The following is a 19,998-nucleotide window of genomic DNA, read 5'->3' as shown; positions in this document are numbered from 1 at the left end:
TAACGATTGATATCCCGAGACGCTGGGGTTCACGATGGCGGCGGACGCACCCAAGTTCACGGTTCGGCCGCTGTCGAAACAACCCAGAAACGACCAGAAAGACTCCTTTCGTGTCTTTCTCTCTCCGTCGTCTCTGCTGCTCATAAAAGCTCGGCCTGGCGATCTGTGTCAACTGGAATCACCAGGTGGTTCCCCCAGAACAGCCATCGCGTGGACCGCAGCTGAGAAAATTCCGGATACAATTGTTCAGACCTCTAAGGCTGTTCAGGATCTATACGGGCTTAAGCTTGGAGAGAAGATATCAGTTTCTAGAGAGTATGAACCCTTGGACGAAATATCTGCTATCCGCCTTGAAGAGTGCACCGACGCAGGCAAACTTTCCGCTATTGGGCTGCTTCTGGAAACAGATAGACCTCATTGGGAATGGGGTCTGGAATACCCCTTGTCTAAATGCGAGATCATTGCGGAGGGGATGGTGTTTGACCTAGACCTTAGAGGGAGCCGTAGAACCTTTAGAGTGGCGGAAATCGAGCCTCTCACTCCAAGTCGAAGTAATACCATCTTTCAATTTACTGCAAGTTCTAAGGTATTCATCGGACAGGCCTTGCAACGTCAAACTCTACCTTCCTCCCTTTCTGTGTCATCCGCGGGATTGGGTGGCCTCGGCCAGCAATTAATGCAGATTAATGAAAGACTCCGTGACTTTACGTTCCAGGAGCATAACGTGACTATGCCTTCGTTTTATCGGAGTAGTGGCGGGATTTTAATCTACGGCCCGAAAGGGACGGGGAAAAGCACGCTACTATCTAAACTTGGCGCTGCAGGGTGGAAGAAAGTACTCACCGTCAATAGCTCCGTGCTGAACAGAAACCGCGGCGACGGAGAGGTTTTATTGCGCAAGATCTTCACAGAAGCTCTTCAGTCACAACCAAGTCTAATTGCCATAGACCAATTGGATTTCCTTGCTCCCAAGAATCGGCCTAATGACTCATCTGTATGTTCAGCGCTATGCGAAGCCTTGGATAGTTTACAAGATGCGAAAGTTCTAGTGGCCGCATGCACGAGACATCCGAACGATGTTGACGACACCCTAAGAACCCCCCATCGGTTTGGCGTCGAGATCGAATTACCAGTTCCAACTGCTAAGGGGCGAGAAGAGATTCTATTATCCATTCGGGGAACTTCCACTGTGCCCGATGACAGCCAAATAGCAAAATTGGCGGAACGGACTCATGGATATGTCGGCGCCGACCTCTTTTCATTGTTACAGCTTTCGTGTAGAAAAGCACAGACCAGACAAATGATGGAATTGGAGCAGGCAAAACCGTGTTCCAGTGAACAATGTGCTTCGGAACAGGCCTTACCTTTCGAGGCTGCAGCTCCAGATGAGAATTTCCTTCAAATCGATGATAACGATATATCGCTTGCTCTTCAAGAAACCCGCCCGACGGCAATGAGAGAAGTTTTCCTGGAAACGCCTAAAGTAAGGTGGAGCGATATTGGTGGACTACATGATATCAAGGAGCGTCTTCGGAAAGCAGTAGAGAGACCAATCAAGGTAAAGCCCGCAACTCAGCCTTCTTCTGCTCAGGAAGCCACAATATGACTAACGTGTCCTGATTAGTTTCCTGATCGAATGAGACGACTGAATATAAGCGGCAAGAAGGGGATTTTACTATACGGCCCTCCTGGTTGTTCGAAGACACTAATGGTTAAAGCACTGGCGACTGAAGCTGGGTTGAATTTTCTGGCAGTTAAAGGGGCTGAGATCTTGAGCATGTATGTTGGGGAGTCAGAACGGGCACTTCGTGAAATATTTCGAAAAGCACGATCGGCCAGCCCAAGCATTATATTTTTTGACGAAATCGATGCGATTGCTTCGCGACGAGGTAGTGGCCCATCTGGGGGCGGTGGCGGTATAAACGTACTCACGACTTTGCTCAATGAGATGGACGGAATCGAAGAGCTGAAAAACGTGCTCGTTGTGGCGGCAACGAACAAACCCGAGGTTCTCGACCCTGCGCTTATGCGGCCCGGGAGACTGGATAATATTCTGTATATTGGGCCCCCAGACTTGCAGGCCCGGAAAGAGATTTTAAACATCTGGGTTAGTAAATCGGAAGTCGACGATGATGTTGATATTGACATGTTAGCCGAGGTGACTGAAGGGTATTCTGGCGCGGAGATGGTTAATATCTGTGAAACTGCAGCTGATGGCGCCCTGGACGAGGAGGAAGAGACTGGCCAGCAACAAAAAATTGGATGGAGGCATTTTGAAAGTGCTTTGGAACAGGTACCCAAGCAGATATCAGCAGCTGTGATCGAGGCTTATGAGAGATGGAGGGATGATATGATATGAGTACATGACCCAAATAGACATAAAACCTTTTCTCAAATGATATATATATCCATATATGCATGTATGCGTATGTTAGATATTTTTGGATATTGCTTTATACATCTTGTTTGTTTTCACTAGTTAGAATGTTAAGAGCTGTGCAAGTCACGTGCACCAGACCATCGCAGATATCCAACTCCAACTCCATCCAACCAACGGCCAACTATCTAATTGGCAAACAGCTTCAGCACATTAGTTAACACTTCACAGGAATCAAATCAGCTTTCACTTGACCACTATTCAGCAAATTCGTCCACACAATTAGTTATTATTGTTCTCTCTTTCTGGTTTGGGTGAAGGTTTTCGGTTTATCCAACTGGCCGAAAGCCGCAACGATGCGTTCTCGATCCCCTTCACGATCTCGGTCTCCCTCTGTGCACTCTCGGGGTCGCCGTAGGTCGCATTCGCCTATTCCCGCACCTTCACACCGAAGATCGCATTCGCCCCGATCCCACCATTCAGATGTCTCGCGCTCGCGATCCCGCTCCCGCTCCCGCTCTCGCTCGAGACATCTAAGGCCCAACATGTCACCAAGGCGCAATGGACATCGGGATGACAGCAGATCTCCTTCACGGAGCAGAAGTCGCAGTAGAAGCTGGAGCAGAGGTCGCAGCGATCGTCGATATCGAGATAGAAGCTACACGCGAAGCCCAAGCCGCTCTCCTCCCCGAACGAGTTCGAAGGTAGCGTCCTTCCTTGTCTCTCCGTTCCACCATGATTTAGAGATGAAGTCATGTCCCACCCGTCCTAGTTTGATATGATCTAGTTCTGCAGCTTATTTTCGCGTTATTGTTTTGATGCTAATCGGATCCATTTAGATTGTCGTGGAGAAATTAACCAAGAATGTGAATGAAAATCATCTGCGCGAAATTTTTGGGGTCTACGGAGAGATCCAGAGCTTGGAATTGCCGATGAATCCACATTGTATGTGATGTGGATATTTTATTAGTATTATGATTTTATCGTATTATATTTTTTCATCTTCTAACAAGAGTTACGCGCGCAGTTATGACCAACCGCGGTACCGCGTATATTTTATACCACGAAGTAGCAGATGCAGAGGCAGCTATATCACATATGCACGAAGCACAACTTGACGGTGCTGTCCTCAATGTCTCTATTGTCCTACCACGCCGCACGTTTTCGCGCTCTCCTCCACCGGCTCGAAACAGGGGTGATTTTGGGCGATTCGACCGCCCTGCATACGGAAGAGGTTATGGTCGAGGCGGCTTAGACTCTGGAAGACCGCCACCGCCAGGAGGTCGATATCGCTCTCCGCCGCCCCGTCGTGGTTCCCCACGACGCTTTCCTGGCCCTCGCGGCATGGAAAGACACGATTTATATCGTCCTCGGTCACTTTCGAGATCTCGCTCCCCACGCGGCCGCTCACCTTCCTATTCCCCGCGATCTCGTTCCAGAACGCCACCACCCCGCAGAAGGTCTCATAGGGATAGCCCTCGTCGTCGTAGGAGACGGGACTCTAGTTACAGCAGCTACAGCGACCGTGGTCGGAGCCGGAGTCGAAGCTTGAGCCGAAGCAGAAGTCCTAGTCGAAGTCGCAGCCGTCATGGTGGTGGAAGGTGGTAGCAATTCCCTACACTAGGGCTACTAATTTGTTTGTTTCCCAAAACTATTTTTGTAACTTTATGTAAAACTTTGGGCGACAAAGAAAAGGAGGGCTACATGTCCTGCTGGGCTTTCATAGCCATGGCGTTTCAATAATACATTCGGTCTCAGATTACAGCAGTATGATTTAAATAGTGAATACAAAAATACCCATGTGTACGCAGCAGTCATTAAACCCGTGTAAATTCATCACGACATTAGACTGGATACGTCCCGGCGAGTACCATTCAAAGAACGAACTCAGAAGAAAGCGCACCAGCCTATATACATAGCGGCCAGATTTTTTATACTTGTGGCTTGAATGATCAGTTCGTCCACATGGCCTCCCACAGATAGCGGAACAGATTCGCCAGGCAGCAAACCTCGTAGTTTGCTTCGTACAGACTCGAGGACACCTTCGGGCGTATCTGGAACTTTCGGGTTTGTTCGTTTCTAGCTCACCGGTTAGTTCTTTAACAACTTCTGGAATAGGAGGGAGATTTGATGGCGATGTGCCGTGTGATGGAAGAACCAACCTTTCTGCCAATAAAGTCTGTTGTGGGATCGTGCAGGAAAGTCTCCAGAATTGTCATGAGCGAATCTTCGTTTTGTCGTAACAAGCCAAGTGTGATCTCGCAGGTCTTTCGGAATGGTCCTGGATACTACTAGTTTAGGATTTCTGTGAACCCGAGAACGAAGGGTTGGAAATACTAACCATTATATCCATATGCTCCAAATGCGTTTATCATATTTTGTGTCAGTCGGAATGGAACTAATTCTGGTTTATCGAATGTCAAGCCCTGGAGTAGTTGTTAACATTACCTAGTCTCACTTTGTTCTAGACATAGGGACCTTGGAGGGCCTACCTTGTCAAAAAGACAGTTAAAATCAACATGGAGGACACCGCCGCTACCCTCCTCAAAAAGTATATTTTCGCCATGTCTGTCTCCGAGCCTATTTTATCAAACAGCTTTTAGTATACAGGGGACGATTTATGTAATTGTCTAAGCGTTCATTCTTACCCCAAGCAATAGCCAACCATGGACATAACAGCACTGCTCCTTGTATACTTTAAGCGTGCAGCAAACCATGCGCCTGGTTCAGGGAACATTTCAACAAACCATTCATGTAGAACGGGAGGATAACTACACGATGTTAGATCGTGATTTCTATTTGTATGGACGGGAAGTTTAGGACTTACGTCGCAAGGATTTTGTTGGTAAAAAGCGGTAGCTTCGACGAATCGGCACACGCTTCGTTCAAATAGTGCCTAATTTCATTGTACTACAAAGTATTAGTTTAACCCGTACAATCTCGAAGGGGGTTCTCAGAAGCTTACGTTCGGAATGATTCCCCTTTCCTTGAGAAGCCTGATCACGAGCTCTCTCAAAGTCCTTAAGTTGTCAACCCATTCAATAAGCCCACATTCCTCGTTTAACGGAGTCACAGCGTAAGTTTTGATATCTAGCACGTAGTTAGAAAAACACCCCGTCGCAATTTTGTTCTATTTTCAAAAGGGGCTCACATAGTCGTCGCTTGCTTGATTCAACATCGCGTTTCAAAAACCTGTTGATCATGCTATTGAACTCCATCAACCTTTGGTCCTTACGGAGATCATCCTTCGGTTTACAAAGGAGGCTGTAAATCTTCCCGTCTGAGCCGCGGATATTGATTTTCCGGGGTTTTTGCAACGAGTTGAGAACGAGGGCATCGTCAAGGACGGCTAGCAATATCAAGTTAGACTGACATATAGTATCTCGTTGAATAGGGAGGATTGCCTACTTTCAATGGTAATAGGGTCGTGGGGAAACGCTCGGAATGATTTCAGAAAGCCTAGTTCATGATTCGCCGGTAGGATTGGAGTCAAAGTCGACTCTAATGGTATAACAAGTCTGCATGGCGCTGTCCTGTGATTGAACCCAAGGTTTCTCGCCAGGCTAACTTTTGTCTTCTTATCTTCAATGCGCGTATTACACATCTTCAACAATTCCTCCGAAATTCGTTGTCCTTGATTAATAATAGTCCGAAGATCCGAAGCCGACGTTTCAGTTTTCATTTTTTTAGTTGCCTCCTGTTATCATTAGCAACGTCGCATTGAGTAAACGAGAACCATGAACGTACGGTTATCTTCTGAAGACATGACATGCCTCGAGAGGCCCTATCTTTGGAAGAAGACTTCAACACGGCGAGAATCGTCCACAGGGCTTGCTGCGGGAATGAATTTCCGGTTTTCACCACAATATGTGTGAGGATACTATACACCGTAGAGTTGCTATGGCAAATTCGAGCTACTACTTGTGGTAGAATCGTGAAGAGCTGGGAATATCAGCAGGATATCTTGATGAGTAGGGTCAACGGTAATACACACCAAGGCAGCAGGTATCCGGTTAAAGTATTTGCGCAACTGCGTATGCATGTCATCAAGGCATTTTTTCTTCTGAGCCATACTGTATCTTTGAAACTCCCTAGAGAAAAGTCAGCAGGAAAAGCCTTGATGGGCATATTAACGGTTCTCACTCATTGTCACCCCTCTTAGGATCGAAGGGTTGGTCGACAGTTGAAGCGTGCTCCAACCATAAGGTCAGGACTTTGGGTAAGGTCTGGAAAACGTATTTGTTTCCGTGGGCAAGTGAGCGAAGAAAATTGTCAATGACAAGCTTAGACGCCTCACCGCTCAAACTATTCGGTTTACCCGTGTTAGCCATGTACGCCAGCGTCCTGGATATTGTACATACTATATTTGCGCCTCTTTACCCAAAGGCTTTGACTTTTCCGAGTCCAGGATTTTTGTATAATGCCTCCCTAGATAATAATGTGCTTTCTCCCACCTAAAGAAAGTGAGTTAGGTCGCGCATACACAACGGAAGTTGCTGCAAGCAAGATAAAGGACTTGGCCGTTATAAGTTCACTTACCGACTGTGGAATTTAATAGCCTGCCTGTACCTTTGAACGATAACTTCTGACTGTGTTTGGCCAGCGCTGTCCATCCATTTTGCAAGCAGTAGGTGTGCCTGTCTCCAAGTTAGCAAAATGCAAAGGCAAACAAATTATTGAAAGGAAGCAATATATGTATCCTACCCTTGCTGTAACCATATTTTGCTTTTGCTGTCGATCAGGGGCAACCGTTACAAATGTGTCTTCTGACGGAGCATAATCATGTGCAGTAAAGGCATTCGCTGCGATTGCGCCTTCGAGAGTCTGTATCGCTTTTCTATGGTGGCCTTCTTTCCACAGAAGCCTGGCGTGTTCAATGGTAGCTGACGTATCATCAAGCTCATGAGCATGAAGAACTGCATTGAATGCCTGTTCGGTGCAGTTTGCTTTACGTGCAAGACGAGCAACACGCAACCAAATCGAGGCAATGTCGGACGAATCAAACGAACCACTGGTATTTTCCTGGTCAGTGCTGTTCTTAACTAGGAAAGGAGCCCCATATGTGCTGGGGACTTACGTCAATTCCATTGTTGCTCGCCTCAACCCAAGGAGGTATTGTTTATCAGCAATACAACCACCAAGAATGTCCAATCGGCGGTCCAATGTCTCGAAAAGCGCCATTCGATCCTCTCGGGTCTTGGGTGCTGGAGATGTGAGAAGCTCAATTTCGGTGAGAGCGTGGAGTTTAAGGACGCTATCATGACTTGCATGGAACGACGCCACCGAATTTGACGTGAGTCCTTTCGCGACGTTAAGGCGCAACTTCGTGATTGTATCTTTGAACTTCCCTAGCTTGCCATGCCGTAGCATACTAAGAGCTGAGCCAATTGCAACATTAAAGTCTCCGACAGCTTGATCAGAGGCCATTCCCGCGTAACTATCCAACTTGTTCCATCTACCAGTCAACCATGAAGCTTCCATAGTGATGGGGAGCATCTTTGGCAGTGTAGATTTCGCCAACTCGAGGCTATCAAATTGATTGAGAAGAACAACTAGTTGGGTGTCAGGGTGATATTCAGTTTCACCAGTGAAAAGGGGGATTATCATACCATGTTGACCTGATTCCTTCAGGCATGTCAACAAATTCTCCTGGGCGTAACCATTTGTCGGGTCTGATTTGAGCTGTAGCTCATACCAACTCTGGGCGGCCACCCAACGCCCAGCTTTGCGGTGTTCAAGTATCTGCTGGTCAATATTAAGGACATGAAGATGAGCGGAGATCCCCTCTATACCGTCTGGTTCGTCGATTTGAGTATATATTTCTTGCAGCCTTTGATAAAGGGGTTCAAGGGAGGCGGCCTTTTTGTCATCTTTGTGCTGCTGCTGCTGTTGCTGTATATACTGTTCCCAGTGGAAAAGTGCTCTCGAAAAGGATTTGCACTCGACAGCCCGTTTTGAAATGATCTCCGCGGGTACAGAGGAGAGAAGCTCCTCAACGAGCTTTATTTGCGACTCCCATGAACTAAGAACCGGATCTCGGCTTATGCGATGATTATGGGCATTTGGCACAGCGAGGCTAGTATACTCCTTTTTCTTCCCCTGGAGCCATCTAGATAGATAATCGAGGACGGAAAAAACACTCTTTCATTTCTTCACGTCAGTATACTTCACGTTGTCCAAAATGGCGAGAGATAACGTACCTCGCTACATAAAATTATGTTCTCCCTGATTTGATGGTTATCTTCGGGAAGGGGGTACTGGAGGACGTTCAGCAACTCCTTCTTCAAATCGTCCCTTTGATCCTGATCACCACTAAGCGCCAGATTCAAGGCCGCAAAAGGGAGGAGAAATGCGGCGATGGATATGTCTTGACTTCGGATGATTCTACTGCTGACACTAAAAATTATAACCACGTTTTCGCCTTTCCCCTTCTGTAGCATGTCAAGTGTAAAAGCTCGGAGCCACTCAGGATGGCTAAGTTTCGACGAAAACAGAGGATAGTCACAGTTTGTACTAATGGCACCAATAGTAACTGTATACTTGGAGTTAAGAAATGGGGTCAACGTGTTTCTCACATACTCCGGCAAGGAGAGCCATCGTCGATAATACTCATTTGCTTGACTGTCTTGAGAGCGGGGTATCATGACCAAATCCAAATTGCAAAGCTTTAGCAAAGCCTGCATAGCGTACGCAAGGAAGCCCTGAGCTCTGGTATTGGAGGCTGACAGGAAAGCTTCGACCAGAATATGCTGAAGGAAAAATAAGATGAAATCTAAGGTTTCTTCCGCACTATCGAAATTGGACAAAACAAGGATATCCTTCTTTTCTTTAACCGATTCTATTCGATTCGGGTCCAAGCATCCAATGTGGCCCAGACACCGCGCGGAAAGGGTCATTATTGTGGGAGAGGTGGGATTAAATTTGGAACAACAATCCAATAGTGAACGGGTCAACAGTGCCACAATACCGTCCGGTTGTTCATTGGTTATGGCCCGGTGAATGAATTCTTCGTTTTTTACCAGTTCCTGGTCAAGCTCCTTCAGCGCCTGTTCAACAACAACTTGGTTCTCATTTTGACATCGTCGGCAGAAAGCCTTAAATCGCGTTTGAACATCCATGCGTCCCTTCAAGCGCTGGATTTCTTGCTCGTAATCCGCCATAGAAGGGATAGCCGATAAAGAAGGCATGGTCTCAAACACATTTTCCACAACAGCTCTATGCTCAGTTAAAATGTGACCAACAAGTGTAAATGCTCGGTCCCGTCCGTCCGGCTGGAATGCGTCCCAATTTTTGATAATAATCGAGAATGTCTGGTCGATTAGAGGTTCGATCTCAACCTCGTCGAGCGAAGTCATGATGATACTCCACGATGAGAAAGCTTGGTCACAAAGCTCTGGTATGTCCAACGCCGATCGCAAGCAAGCACAAATCTGTGGCAGAGCGATGGTAATATTACCTTTCGCTATCTTTACCATCTCTCCAATGGCGATAATATTCCGCTTCTTTTCAACAATAGGTTGTCGAATTTGGAAATCGTTAACGACGTGGGCGAACTCGGTAATGATCCCTAGAACATGCTCTTCAATAAAATTGGCGACCAGCTCTTTCCCCCTCAAAGAATCACTTCCATGCTCTGGCTTTCGCGGTGTAAGAGATGCAAGAAGCTTGAGCGCTTTGTGATACTAAAATCGTAACGTGAGCGCTTGTGCAAGTTGAGAATCATTCAGCTTTCTCCCTTACCTTGGATCTTTCAGTTTTGGTTGAATCCCCCAATCCCTTGAGAAGTTCGCATGCAATAAGAATTGGCTCTGCTCGAACCCATCCTGCCAAATCGTGGACTTGGAACTCAGGCGACATTTCGTTGAATATTGATACAACCATCGCGTTATGATCGTTTGACGGTTGAGTCAACAACAGTGTAAGGATAGATGCTAAATTGTTCTTTCTTGTACAGAGCTGATAAGGGGATTGTTTCTCATCATAGTTGGCTCCAATACGTGCTATAATGTCATACTTCCTCATCAAGACAAGGTACGGCAGAACATGGACCTCAGTCAGCCTCAAAAAATTATCGACCTTCATGCCAAGCAAGTCACAGAGCTGATCAGCCATCTGTGGACGACCTTGGAGGTTCTTTACGATCACGACAGAGAGAGTCCTCCAGAATGGCCTACAAAGCGCACCTGGGCTTACTCCTAAACGCTGGGCAATCGTGGAGAGCTAATAACTGTCAGCATATAGCAATAAGGATCGGTAAAAGGAAGGGAAATACCCACTCCGGTATAGGCAATACCACTAATAAATGGATTCGGATGACCAAGATATTCGAAAAGGCGGAGAAGAATGATGTTCATTTCCTCGTCACCAGAGACTCTATTACCGCGTCAGCCATTGTTGAACCATGTTGAAGTCTGAGAACGCTTACTCTGCCACACGACCCAAAGCCATAATCGAGGTTTCCTGAATTGGCATGTCGACCTTTTCGAGAACATTTTGCAAATATTCTAGAGCCGTTACGAAATTGGCTCGACGAATATCCGAGTCCAGGTTTTCCCGTAGAAAGGCAGGTAATGTTTGTCTATCCCATCGAATATTAGTTTATATATCTCAACTCAGGACATAGTTGAAAATCCACTTACCCTGCAGCCATCCTCAACTCTCTAAGGGAGCTGCGCAAAGATTGAAGGCACCATTCGCCCAGAGGGGACGTAAGTATTCCAACGTTTTCACTTTTCGGATCATGCATTACGACATTCCTAATCGCAAACATGGCGGCTATTCGAGGTTTCCTAGATCCTTGAAGAATGGGTATAATTTCAATCATGGTTTTGCATACTTCTCCGAAATGTAAGCTCTTCCGAGGTTTATTGGTGGAAGGCTTTGGTGAAATGGTGTCACATATCAGACATCGGAATTGTGGCCCAGCAACATTGTTAGGATGTTCCATCACCAAAGTTCCCGCGCCAGCACAAGCAATCCGTCCAACCTTAGCCAAAACTTCACACTGGTCTTCCTCCGGCAGCTTGGGTAAAGTATCTCTGTAAAGAAAGTTAGTACTCCTAATCGGTTGACAAGTCAATTGATTTCAAACATACAAAACAATTTGGCTTAACCCGTCCGTACCCGTTGTTGGATGAGAAGCAAGCAGATGATATACAGTGGTTGTAACGGTGTGCACAAGGTCTGCAACGGGTATATCTTCCTCTATGTTAGAGAGCCGGGGTCTCTTCCGTGCTCGATCGCTGTCAAAAGGGTTAATATCCTCGAGAATGGGCCGGCTTGGAGATTTCCGGGCGGACGTCGTGATCGAATCACGGCTTTGATTCGGGAGAGCGAGTAGTTTTGCATCAATCACGTCTTTTGGGACGCCATATTCCCGATTTAGGATCCTGATAATCACCATCTGCAATTTCCCTTAGCCACTATAGAAAATGTAAGTATGTGGATATAAAATAGCTCTCACCTGAAATGACTGGTGCAAATTTCGAAATCCTGTCTCATCCTTCCTTCGATCAAATAGGGGTTCAAAGAAGTGATCCTCAATAAAACGGCCAATTTCAGGGGAAGTGAGCGAAAGTCGTATAGCATCGCTTAGTAGCTGGCTTAGTGCTTGTTGGACATCTGCGTTTTGCTCAAGTTTTGCTGAGTTCAGCAAATCGATTCCACACTGTAGCCATATATGTCTTGCTTGTTGGTCTAGCGACAACCCTTGCGATAATTTCAAGGCATGTGAGTATAACTTGCGCGAGAGCGTGATAAAATCAAGAAGGTTCATCAACTGCTCTTCTACCTGTGTGATCTTGGCCACCTCAAACCATTCGAGCATAACCGTCCATAGCTGTTGTTGACTGTGGAGTACCCAAGTAAGCACCCGGCGAAGATTGGCTGCTGCGGATGCTGGAAGGGAAGTGTGAAACGGATGGCAGGCTACCGCCTCGAAAAGTTGAAGGCAGAACTTAACAGCTTCTCTAGGGGTTCCTAGCTTGATCCTTTTGCAGAACATCGAACGCGGGAGAGACAGTTTGTCTAGGCAGTTCAATAAGATGCTCGAGGGTCCGGGGAAATACAACGCGACATTACGCCCGGATTCTGAAGTGCCAATGGCCTCCAGAGAATATAGTATATCTGCGATATTCATGTCAACGTCTGACTCTTGAAATTATAGATTTGTTGAAGCAACTAACCGCCAGTACAAGCTTGAATCAGTGTATGCACTGACCGGGACGAATGCCACAGTTGGGGCCCCCTAAATTGAGAGACATAGATGGTAGATAGGAGGCTATAAATCTTGTCTTTGATAGAGCATTGACCCCATACGAAGAGGAGAGAGAAAAGCTCGTGAATAAGCCAGGCAAACAGGGGAGCATGAATATCGTTCTTCCCAAGGATCTCAGGGTCAGATATCTCGTGGAGGACTTGAGGTGATCTCTGCACTGCCAAACGTATAATGTCAAGGCAGTCTAGGATCTGTCCCTCCAATTCTTCCCCCAAAACTTGGGACTTGAAAGCCGGCTGTAGACCAGCTTTTATCACCACGCATATTAAGCTATGCACATCGGTGATGTTCTCTTCCAGATTAGATTGGCCCCCTTCATCTTGGCCCAAAATCTCTTGGCGTAGCTGGGAGAAAGTTTCCCGGCTGATTGCATGTCTCTGGTTTGTGCTAGGAGACAGATGAGGCGCAAGGTGGGCAGCCAAAATCGAAGAGGCTGCTGGCTCAGCGACTACAGGGCCTTGAAGCTTTCGTGCCTTTTCTGCCGCCATTTAAAATGCTTCGGTCCATCGGGACAAACAGGGTTGGGATAACTCGGAATACCCGCCGGGAGGGCTACAAGAACACATTCAAATATATATATGAAACGCGTGTTTATGATTATATCTGAACATTTGAATGGCAGAGCCTGATCCTGCTTCTGCATCAGTGAGGAGGTCGATGCTGATAGTGGTTATGTAATACAGTAACTTACATAACTAGTTACCGTAAGTTAACCACTAGTTAGTTATTTAACCGTATCTAAATTACATCCGATCTGTCTGTGCATCTCGTCTCAGCATCTCAGTTGAAACCAAACAGCTGGATTGATATACAGGAGAGCTACAGTGCAAGAGCAACCAGCAAAGCTGGAGCTCTTCTGGCTAGATGGAACAGAACAGCCCTGGCATACGGTTTGCCAATGATGCCCAAAAACATGCTTTTTTTATGAAAAAAGCCCTTGACATGGTGTGTTCTCAGTGTGCTTGTTCTTCTGATTCAATCTTTGCTAATCCCACATGAATGAAAAGGGTGAAGAAGCTCTCGCCAGCGGTGAAACCCCAGTAGGTTGCGTGCTGGTCCATAATGACGAAGTTATCGGGTCTGGTATGAACGACACGAATAAATCTATGAACGTAAGCTCCCAAGCATAGCTTTTCAAGTTTAAAATTAGTTTGTCGGAAGTATATGAATATATATAATACATATACTAACTGGATTCGACAAAAGGGTACGAGACATGCAGAATTCCTAGCCATTGAAGAAGTGTTGAGAAGTCATCCACGAAGTATATTTCGTGAAACCGACCTCTACGTCACTGTTGAGCCATGTATAATGTGTGCATCCGCGTTAAGACAATACCAGATCCGGCATGTCTATTTCGGGTGCGCGAATGAACGGTTTGGAGGGACTGGAGGGGTTCTCAAGTTGCACTCTGAGTGAGTCCATATCCACTTTCTCCAGCTGACAGGAAATCGTTACTGAAACTACCCGGTATCATTTCTGGTAGCCCGGGGATTGATCCGCCGTATGGGCTTACAGGAGGGCTTTTCAGGAAAGAAGCAATCATGTTGTTACGCCGATTTTATATCCAAGAAAATGAAAGAGGTAGGTGGTAATCAATATTCAATGACATAATGAGAAATTGGCCTAGTTTTTCCTTTTATTCCCCTTCAGAACTAATCTTTCACCCTAGCGCCTAACCCAAAACCAAAAAAGGATCGGGAACTGAAGGATGATGATTTTGGTGATGTGGGAGCGGGGATGGAATTCGCGGGGATGTTGCCCCGGCCATAAGACCTTCCATAATGCAGCTTGTGAGCACCGTCTTGCGCCATTCTTTTTGCGTTTCCTGAAAACGAATATGAAATTTATGGAACCCTAATCCGCTGTAATATATACAATAGTTTTTTTTTTTCAATCACAAGAGGGAAGAAGATTGAAAGACGCAGGAACAACAGGAAATTAATTTGACTGAGAGCTGTTGGACAAGTTATCGTTTGAGACAGAACATTACGATGTGGATGCCGTCTTTTGGCGTTCTGCTTCTAGTTCTCGCTCAGCTTGTTGATAGTACTTCGCAGTATCCACGCCATGCTGTTAATCCGAACAGTTAGCCGGTGTCCAAATTAAACTACACAAAATTCCGTAGGAGCCTGGGAATAGATACCTGATCATGATTCACAAAATTGAACCAAGGAAGGACATGGATGAATAGAGAGGAATATCGCGAATTCCGAGCTGCGACTCCTTGCATATAAGGTGAGAGCGACGAGACTCCGTACAACGGCTCTCCTTTCTTAACCTTGTCAACCATCTCACGCATATCCATCTCGACCTCTCGCGAATTTTCCGTAAAGCCGTAGAAGCGTTCTGTGATGTGGCAGAACAGAGGAGCGGTTAACTTGGAGATGCCCGAAGCTGCTAAGATACCATTGAAAAGAAAGGCAAACATACTACATGATGTGTTGTATACAGTGAACAAGCCACCGAAGAAGCCAATTGCCGTTGCCAATCGCATAGCTTTGCCAAAGGTTCCTGGGCTGGCATTGGCCGGGTGCATTCGTTCCATCAGCCAAAATAGAGCTGGGGACATTGACCCGACGCCAGCACCAATGACATAATCGGATGGCCGGGCATATCCGAAGACTCGTTTTACATGACTGCGATCAATGTTAGAAGTACTGCTTATCGAGAATCGGTATTGGGGTTGGAGCGAGCGTACGGATCCGTATCAATAACCTAAGGAGCCAGAGCCGGGTTAGCAAATTGCAGATAGAGGCGGAGGGGAAACATGGAAAAAGAAACACATACGGGATAGTCAGTTTTGAGAACCCTTGGCGGGACAATCGGCCTGCCATGATCGGTAGCCATGATGAAGATTGATCTGACTGGAGACACAGCCCTGGTGTATATACTGGATAGCTAAACGTTTGATGCTCTTCAATCAACTGTTCCGCATTATCTCAGCATGCTCAGCCTCTCTTCTCGATATTTTCGGATTAGCGCGACCAACTAAACTCCTTTAGACTTCTGCCAAGTCCTGCTAACTTCTGGACCAATAAGAGACTTCACATGTGCTCGCAACCTAATATCTCGTAGAGAGTCTGAGAAGAAATGATTCCATCATGTGTGGAAAATCAACTTCACTCATACAAAATATTCAATTAACTTTGAAATCATACATCTACTCTAAATATCTGCCTGATCATCACTAAACTGATATTTTTTGAATTCTCAGTCATTCTGCTATCATCTCTGCTATTTTACAACTCACTATCTCTTCTCATCATGTCACAATCATTGATAAAAGACAGTGTGTCTTTTGAATCTCAAGACACTCAATGTCAGATGCACTTCAGTCAATATTCTTCATCACTTGAAGATGAATTCTCTCTACAATCACTACAGTCTCTCAACAATATAGATGATGAATATGACACATCAGACAGTGACTTAACAGAGCTTGAATCTATTGATACTTCTTCAGAATTTGAGATCACTGATACTGATACTGATACCTCATGAGCTTGTTCACAATTGAATCACTGTGGCTCACAGCACCTGCCTACAATGCCTTATAACTGGCAGAAAAGATGGTTGAAATTATCTCACATTGTCAGAACATTACAGCAAAACAGTTGAGGAATGAAGGCCTTTATAGAGGCTTGGATTCAGAGTCCTGATATCTTGACTTATTGATGATATAGTACTTCTATGAAGTGATGAAATGCACTATATTCAGCACTTTTCAAAGCAGGGATATTCAATGATAATCAATGTTATACTGTCTTGCTTAAATAGGAGCTGAAATGCCTTATTAACACTCTCTTCTTTACAAAATTCAATCATGATTCTGATCTGAATATCATTGACTTCCAGGCTGCTTTTAAGATTATTCAGACTGATGTGTCAACCTGGTTTGATCTACTTACTCCTGTTCTAAAAAATAAATGCATCAATTAAAAGAGCTATGAATGAGACTCAGATGAAACAACAGCTATCAAATAACTGTTTGTTATTATAAGTATTATATATCACTCTTATTTCTTGAAAAACTCAAACTTCTTCAGCTCTATTCTCTCTGCATATTTTCATGACTTGAGAGTAAAATGATGAGTGATAGAAATCATTTCTGGCTTTGAACTCTGTCACAGCTATGTGATGAGAAATAGATTGATGATGAAAATTGCTAAACAAGAGAAGATATGACTTAATATTCTTAACTTATTAATATTTCTATCTAACATCTCAAACTTCTAGTAATCTCTGATAACATCTGTCATTTTCTGACATGTTCTTTGAACTTCTATCAACTTCTGAGTCAATCACTTGACTAATTCTTACTGTTAGATTAAACTTCAGCAGCTTGTCAAAGATTCTTGAGCTGTTATAGTCTATGATAATATAAACTTCAAGGAGACTGTATGAGATGAGATAATCAGACACAATGATTCTATGACTGCTGTGACTACTGCTGCTGTGATTATTTCCCCTGACATTTCAGAAACTGGTCTAACTCAGATCATGCATGATTTCATAAGACTGCTAACACTGCAAGAAATCATTGATGCATCTGATGTGATAGACAATGATAATGAACTTTGAAAGCAAATAACATCATGTCTTATTTCAGATGCTGTTCAAAAGATTCATGATAATGAGGTTAAAAGTGTTTTCAGTACTGCAAATGATTTATTATCTCAAATGTCTGTTATTAATACACTTTCTGTGCATAGAACGCGTTTTCAGCAGTTGAATGCTATTTTTGAAAATGAGAACACTATTGCAGAAACTATGAGAGTTCATGAGAAGATATTTAATGATTTTCTTGATTTATCAAGAGATTATACAGTATTTTCAACTCATCTCTTTTCAGTGTATGAAGATGCTTTGATCATAAAACTCATTCAGTTGATCAAGATGAAGCAGTCAAAATCTACAGATATCTTTGAACAGTATAACTGGCTTCATTCTATTTCTGAATGATTTCATATTTAAATGAATCTACTCTTTATCATTATCTGTACTCATTTTGAAGCTGAAGTCTCTGAAAAGGCTCATCACTGTATTCAGTTCAATCTCACTTGTTAGAACTGAAATTCTATGACTGCTGTCAATCTGAAATATCATCTTCTTAAGTCAGTGATTTCTCAGAGCTTTGCATCTCAAAGTCTTGCTCTATTTTATACTGTCATGCAATATTGAGGTTATTCAGTTAGCAATCTTGAGTGCTCAGAAGATATTGATTCTATTATACAACAGCTTAGTTCTTCACAGTATCTTCAGCTTATTGAAGATATATACATCAAAGTATTTACTCTTGATGTCTGAAATGAAATTAACTCTCAAATCTCTCAGCTTACTTAAGATATTGAATTCTGTATCATGTGTTATCTTCTCTGAGAATGTGAATTATTTATTTGAATACACTATGCTGTTAAGCATGATGATATTGAACTTCTTGAGTACTTCATTTCATCTCTGATTATCTTCTTTCTTAGTGCTGATCAACATAATTATGTCACTGAGATGCTTCATTATTTTTGAATACTTCAATCTGTCAAAACCTCTTCTCTGCATTGAGTAATTATGACTGTGAGTCTTGTCAACTGGTCTGAAAAACCTGACTTCTTCAAAGCAATTAATCTAGACATGAAACATCTCAATGATAGCTGTAAGCTGAAGATGAAATGCTATAAAAATTCAACAAAGAATATCTATCTTATATTTGATTAAGTCTGTCTGTCAAATACATGGGTTCATCAGCTATAGTAGATTTTAGAGTCTATCTTTGAGTGTTCACTTACTGAGAAATATACAAGTGCTGTTACTAAGCTTGAGATATTCTCTACTGCTAGAAGTCTGTTGAAGAATGATTATATCTTATCTTGAGATTTACTTTTACTGTCAAAGAAATGTATGTTTGACTTCTTGAATATACTTTTGATTGAAGTGGAAGATCTGAAGAAGAAGATTGAGCACTTTAATCAAGTGTGAATTCAGCAGCAGTTGATTACAATGAACTTGAATTTGAATGATATGATTATTAATACTGAAGTTGAGTCTTATTCTGAGGAATTCAATGATAATATAGAGCAAGATTCTATTTTCATTGAAAATACACTATCTTTATCTACTGTAAATAATCTATCTGATACTTTGAAAACAATTCTGAAGAAGAATAACTAAAATTAATGAATATACTGAAGCTTTACTTACTTTATCTTTCTTTGATATACAATGTTACATTTTCACTGATAAATATATTAATAATAGAACTTCTGCATTATTCTGTCAACTTGTGAGTCAATCAAATATCAAGATTTAAAATAAATATGACTAATATCTGACAAATTTTATTTTTGAGATATCATTTTTCAACATCAACTAATTTATATTTACAACTGATACTTATAAAGAATATCTGTATAGAATCTTCAACATGTTCATCTGTATGAATTACTTATTTATTAGAGTTCTACTTGAAACCTTCTTCATAAAGCAGAGCAGTATAAATAAAACAAGAATCTAAACTGCCAGAGCACTGCTTCTCAGTGAAGGAGGAGATGACCTCTTTGACAGCAACTGATGTGACCGCATCAGTGAGAATGCACTGGGATTCTTGAGCTTGTGTTTGAAGATGCTACATCCGCCCTTGCATGCAACAATTCAGTAGTGAGAACAAGAATTCCTGAGCTTGGCTATCTGAGCTCTCCTCTTCTCAGAGTACACTCAACATTTCTCATTATTCTCTTGACAGACAGCACACCTGTTCTTCCCCAGCAGTTGCTCACTCAGCTCTGTCTTCATTATTCAGTCAATATGATCTCACATTCTCTGCTTCTGTGAAGAGAAGCACTGGAACTCCTTGTGAGAGACTGATCATCATTTCTCTGATTTCTGAGGCTGATAGAATGATGAGCTCTTACTCATCATTCAATTTCAATCCTGTCTTGGCTGGCTTGTCAGCTGTGCCTGCTCTCAACAGACACAGCTGGTGAATGAAGTGTTGAGAGAGAGAGAGATGTTATATGATGTTGTTGATGATGGTGGCGGCAGCAGGGGAGAGGGAGTGCTCAACACAGAGAATGACTGAGAGGGCGGGGAAGGTGGGCTCATCAGTGCAGGGAGTGAGGGGGGCCATAATGACTCTGAGAAGAGAGAGGGAAAGCTAATGTGACATGTCAGTGATTGATTCTTTCTCTATCACATATATCTCATTCATATTCATATTACTTACTTGATTGATTCTGATGAAACTTCTTTCTCTGCAAAGAACAGAGAAGAGAAGAAGTCTGAGAAAGAGAGAGAAAGATGAGAACAAGAACTACTATACAACAATATTAGCTTCTTATTCTCTTGTCAT

General features: G+C 43.6%; 6 protein-coding genes across 6 annotated transcripts; 4 read left to right on the top strand and 2 right to left on the bottom strand.

Annotated features, from left to right (window-relative positions):
• Positions 1-34: 34 nt before the first annotated feature.
• Positions 35-2,359, top strand: BDCG_09349 (AAA family ATPase; the record flags this gene model as incomplete). The annotated part of the gene is made up of 2 exons (XM_045425135.1): positions 35-1,558; positions 1,625-2,359. 2 exons carry the CDS (start codon positions 35-37, stop codon positions 2,357-2,359), a joined length of 2,259 nt encoding a protein of 752 aa, XP_045273695.1.
• Positions 2,360-2,733: 374 nt separating this feature from the next.
• On the top strand, positions 2,734-3,985 carry BDCG_09348 (uncharacterized protein; the record flags this gene model as incomplete). The annotated part of the gene is made up of 3 exons (XM_045425134.1): positions 2,734-3,081; positions 3,217-3,322; positions 3,405-3,985. The coding sequence occupies 3 exons, from the start codon at positions 2,734-2,736 to the stop codon at positions 3,983-3,985; spliced, it is 1,035 nt and encodes a 344-aa protein (XP_045273694.1).
• Positions 3,123-13,355, bottom strand: BDCG_09347 (serine/threonine-protein kinase ATR). The gene is made up of 25 exons (XM_045425133.1): positions 12,562-13,355; positions 11,841-12,502; positions 11,473-11,780; positions 11,017-11,415; positions 10,803-10,955; positions 10,654-10,750; positions 10,118-10,597; positions 8,578-10,059; positions 7,987-8,518; positions 7,455-7,929; positions 7,082-7,388; positions 6,917-7,014; positions 6,739-6,831; positions 6,521-6,682; positions 6,372-6,468; positions 6,125-6,319; positions 5,786-6,074; positions 5,529-5,726; positions 5,343-5,467; positions 5,205-5,287; positions 5,026-5,148; positions 4,870-4,957; positions 4,719-4,803; positions 4,540-4,658; positions 3,123-4,456 (listed from the first exon to the last, which is right to left on the bottom strand). The coding sequence occupies exons 1-25, from the start codon at positions 13,139-13,141 to the stop codon at positions 4,265-4,267; spliced, it is 7,422 nt and encodes a 2,473-aa protein (XP_045273693.1). The 5' UTR covers positions 13,142-13,355; the 3' UTR covers positions 3,123-4,264.
• Positions 13,356-13,388: 33 nt separating this feature from the next.
• On the top strand, positions 13,389-15,590 carry BDCG_09346 (tRNA-specific adenosine-34 deaminase subunit Tad2p/ADAT2). The gene is made up of 5 exons (XM_045425132.1): positions 13,389-13,598; positions 13,661-13,765; positions 13,860-14,068; positions 14,140-14,237; positions 14,326-15,590. The coding sequence occupies exons 1-5, from the start codon at positions 13,518-13,520 to the stop codon at positions 14,424-14,426; spliced, it is 594 nt and encodes a 197-aa protein (XP_045273692.1). The 5' UTR covers positions 13,389-13,517; the 3' UTR covers positions 14,427-15,590.
• Positions 14,643-15,503, bottom strand: BDCG_09345 (NADH dehydrogenase; the record flags this gene model as incomplete). The annotated part of the gene is made up of 5 exons (XM_045425131.1): positions 14,643-14,726; positions 14,800-15,002; positions 15,087-15,292; positions 15,355-15,371; positions 15,444-15,503. 5 exons carry the CDS (start codon positions 15,501-15,503, stop codon positions 14,643-14,645), a joined length of 570 nt encoding a protein of 189 aa, XP_045273691.1.
• On the top strand, positions 15,591-16,157 carry BDCG_17970 (uncharacterized protein; the record flags this gene model as incomplete). Its single annotated transcript, XM_045427010.1, has 1 exon — positions 15,591-16,157. Exon 1 carries the CDS (start codon positions 15,921-15,923, stop codon positions 16,155-16,157), a length of 237 nt encoding a protein of 78 aa, XP_045282912.1. The 5' UTR covers positions 15,591-15,920.
• Positions 16,158-19,998: the final 3,841 nt, after the last annotated feature.

This window comes from Blastomyces dermatitidis, assembly GCF_000003525.1.
Source record: "Blastomyces dermatitidis ER-3 genomic scaffold supercont1.15, whole genome shotgun sequence".
Taxonomy (NCBI): Eukaryota; Fungi; Ascomycota; class Eurotiomycetes; order Onygenales; family Ajellomycetaceae; genus Blastomyces; species Blastomyces dermatitidis.
Note: the sequence above shows the minus strand (reverse complement) of the source record. Positions and strands in the feature narration are given on the sequence as shown.